This window comes from Octopus bimaculoides, chromosome 15, assembly GCF_001194135.2.
Source record: "Octopus bimaculoides isolate UCB-OBI-ISO-001 chromosome 15, ASM119413v2, whole genome shotgun sequence".
Taxonomy (NCBI): domain Eukaryota; kingdom Metazoa; phylum Mollusca; class Cephalopoda; order Octopoda; family Octopodidae; genus Octopus; species Octopus bimaculoides.
This window is the reverse complement of record NC_068995.1, coordinates 45,921,466-45,923,712: the sequence shown is the minus strand read 5'-3', so window position 1 is coordinate 45,923,712 and position 2,247 is coordinate 45,921,466. Positions and strand designations below refer to the sequence as shown.

The 2,247-nt window shown below is 45.8% G+C and overlaps 1 protein-coding gene across 1 annotated transcript in view; it reads right to left on the bottom strand.

The window, feature by feature from the left end:
* LOC106874437 (retinal homeobox protein Rx1) overlaps positions 1-2,247 on the bottom strand; it is a 58,139-nt gene that overhangs the window by 42,492 nt on the left and 13,400 nt on the right. Inside the window, exon 2 of the mRNA XM_052973417.1 lies at positions 821-1,041. Within this exon, the coding sequence (XP_052829377.1) occupies positions 821-1,041 (221 nt within the window). The remainder of the gene's footprint in view (positions 1-820; positions 1,042-2,247) is intronic.

The following is a 2,247-nucleotide window of genomic DNA, read 5'->3' as shown; positions in this document are numbered from 1 at the left end:
GACGACGACGAGGAGGACGACGACGAGGAGGACGACGACGAGGAGGACGACGACGAGGAGGACGACGACGAGGAGGACGACGAGGAGGACGACGACGACGACGAGGAGGAGGAGGACGAGGAAGAGGAGGAAGAGGAGGAAGAGGAGGAGTGCCCACGTCCTTAACATATTTTTTCCGCAGTTGTGAGATTAATGACAGCAGATGAAGGTCAACATCAGGAAAACGGTAACAGGAGAAGAGGAGAGGAGAGATTTGGAGCCGAAGGTCTGCCATTAGAGGATCGCAAGTTCCTGGCAAAGCGTGGCGGTTGTTATTGCTATTGTTGCTATTGGTTAGCCCTATCTTGTAGACCTGAGATCAAATGATACCGACCTCATTCTTTAACCATTCTTTAACCACCTTTGTGCGAATGTGTACGCGCGTGTGTGTGCGTGCGCGAGTATGCGTGCGTGTATGTGTGTGCGCGAGTGTTCGTGTGTATGTGTGTGTGTGTGTGTGTGTGTTATATATGAGTGAGAGAGGGAAAAAGATATACATATGCGCCACTGGATGATTTCAGTTTAAATATTAACTTTTCCTGTGAATACAGGAGCCTCTACATGATCACTTGGGCCGTTAGAAATAGGAGCGAAATATCTCTCGACTCCTACCGTATCATCAAAAAGCACTCCAAAGAAAAGACGGGATGGTCACAGCTGGAATGGTTGGACATTGACAACAACAACAACAACGCCTACATCAACAACAACGACGACGACAACAACAATGGCTCCTAACAACAGCAATAACAATAGCAATAACAACAGATGAAGATATTACCTGCACACGAACTTCCGGCAGACTAAGCTTCATTGCCAAATCTTCTCGGCTGTATACATCCGGGTAGTGCGATTTTTCAAACGCTCTCTCCAATTCGTGAAGCTGAAAGGTGGTGAAGGTGGTGCGGCTACGGCGGTGTTTCTTTTTGGCCAAGCTGTAGGTGTCGCTGTCAAACGTCGGGCCAGCTGGACCGTCTGGGAACCTTCCAGGGTCTTCGTTCTCTGTACGAGTAACAACAGGGACATTAACAACGAAAGTTCACGACAGCATTAATGACAATACATTGACCAACTATTATAATTATTAATCCTTTCTCTTATTCTTTTATTCGTTTACTTGTTTCAGTCATTTGACTGCGGCCATGCTGGAGCACCAGCTTTAGTCGAACGAATCGACCCCAGGACATATTCTTTGTAAGCCTAGTACTTATTCCATCGGCTTTTTTTTTGCCGAACCGCTAACTAACGGGGGCGTAAACACACCAACATCGGTTGTCAAGTGATGGTGGTGGGGGACAAAAAACAGACACAAATAACAAATTCATATATATATACATTCTCTTTCTCTCTCTACCTCTCACTTATTCATTTAATCTGTCTTTCTATTCCTCATTCTGCTTGACGCGCGTACCCTCTCTCCCAACACACACTCTCAAGGCTTTGGTCGGCCCGAGGCTATAGTAGAAGACACTTGCCCAAGGTGCCACGCCGTGCGACTGAACCCGGATAATAATAAAAATAATAATGACGATGGTGACAATGACGACGATGACGACGATGACGACGACGATGACGACGACGATGATGACGATGATGATGATGATGATGATGATGATGATGATGATGATGATGATGATGACGACGACGACGACGACGACGATTCATTCTAATTTTGTCACAAGATCAGAAGTTTGAAAGGAAAACCTGGTCAATTACATCGACCCCAATATTTGATTGGTCCTCTGTTTTATCAACCCCGAAAGGATGAAAGACGAAGTCGACCCCCGGCATTTGTCCAACGCCCTAACGACTCTAAGTGTTAGGCTGACCATTCGGAAATAGGAATTAATTGATGCCATCAACCCCAGTACTTGAACTGTGCTTTATTTTATTGACCACGGAGGGATAAAAAGCTAAGTAAGCCCCGCCGGAGTTTGAACTCAGAACGTAAGGTGATATGACTATGCACTGCAAGGCGTTTAGTCCGACGTGACTGTTTGTACAACCCTGGGTGAATTGATAAAGAACTGAAAGTCGGAACCACTGGAGACATTGGATGCATGAAGCCCGTAATGACCCGCGGTGGGACCCATATCAAATGATTTACCTAAAACCTTTGTGTATATGCATATCTTTCACTTGTTTCAGTCATTAGACTGCGGTCATGCTGGGGCACCCCCTTGAAGAATTTTAAATTCTGTGTGTGTT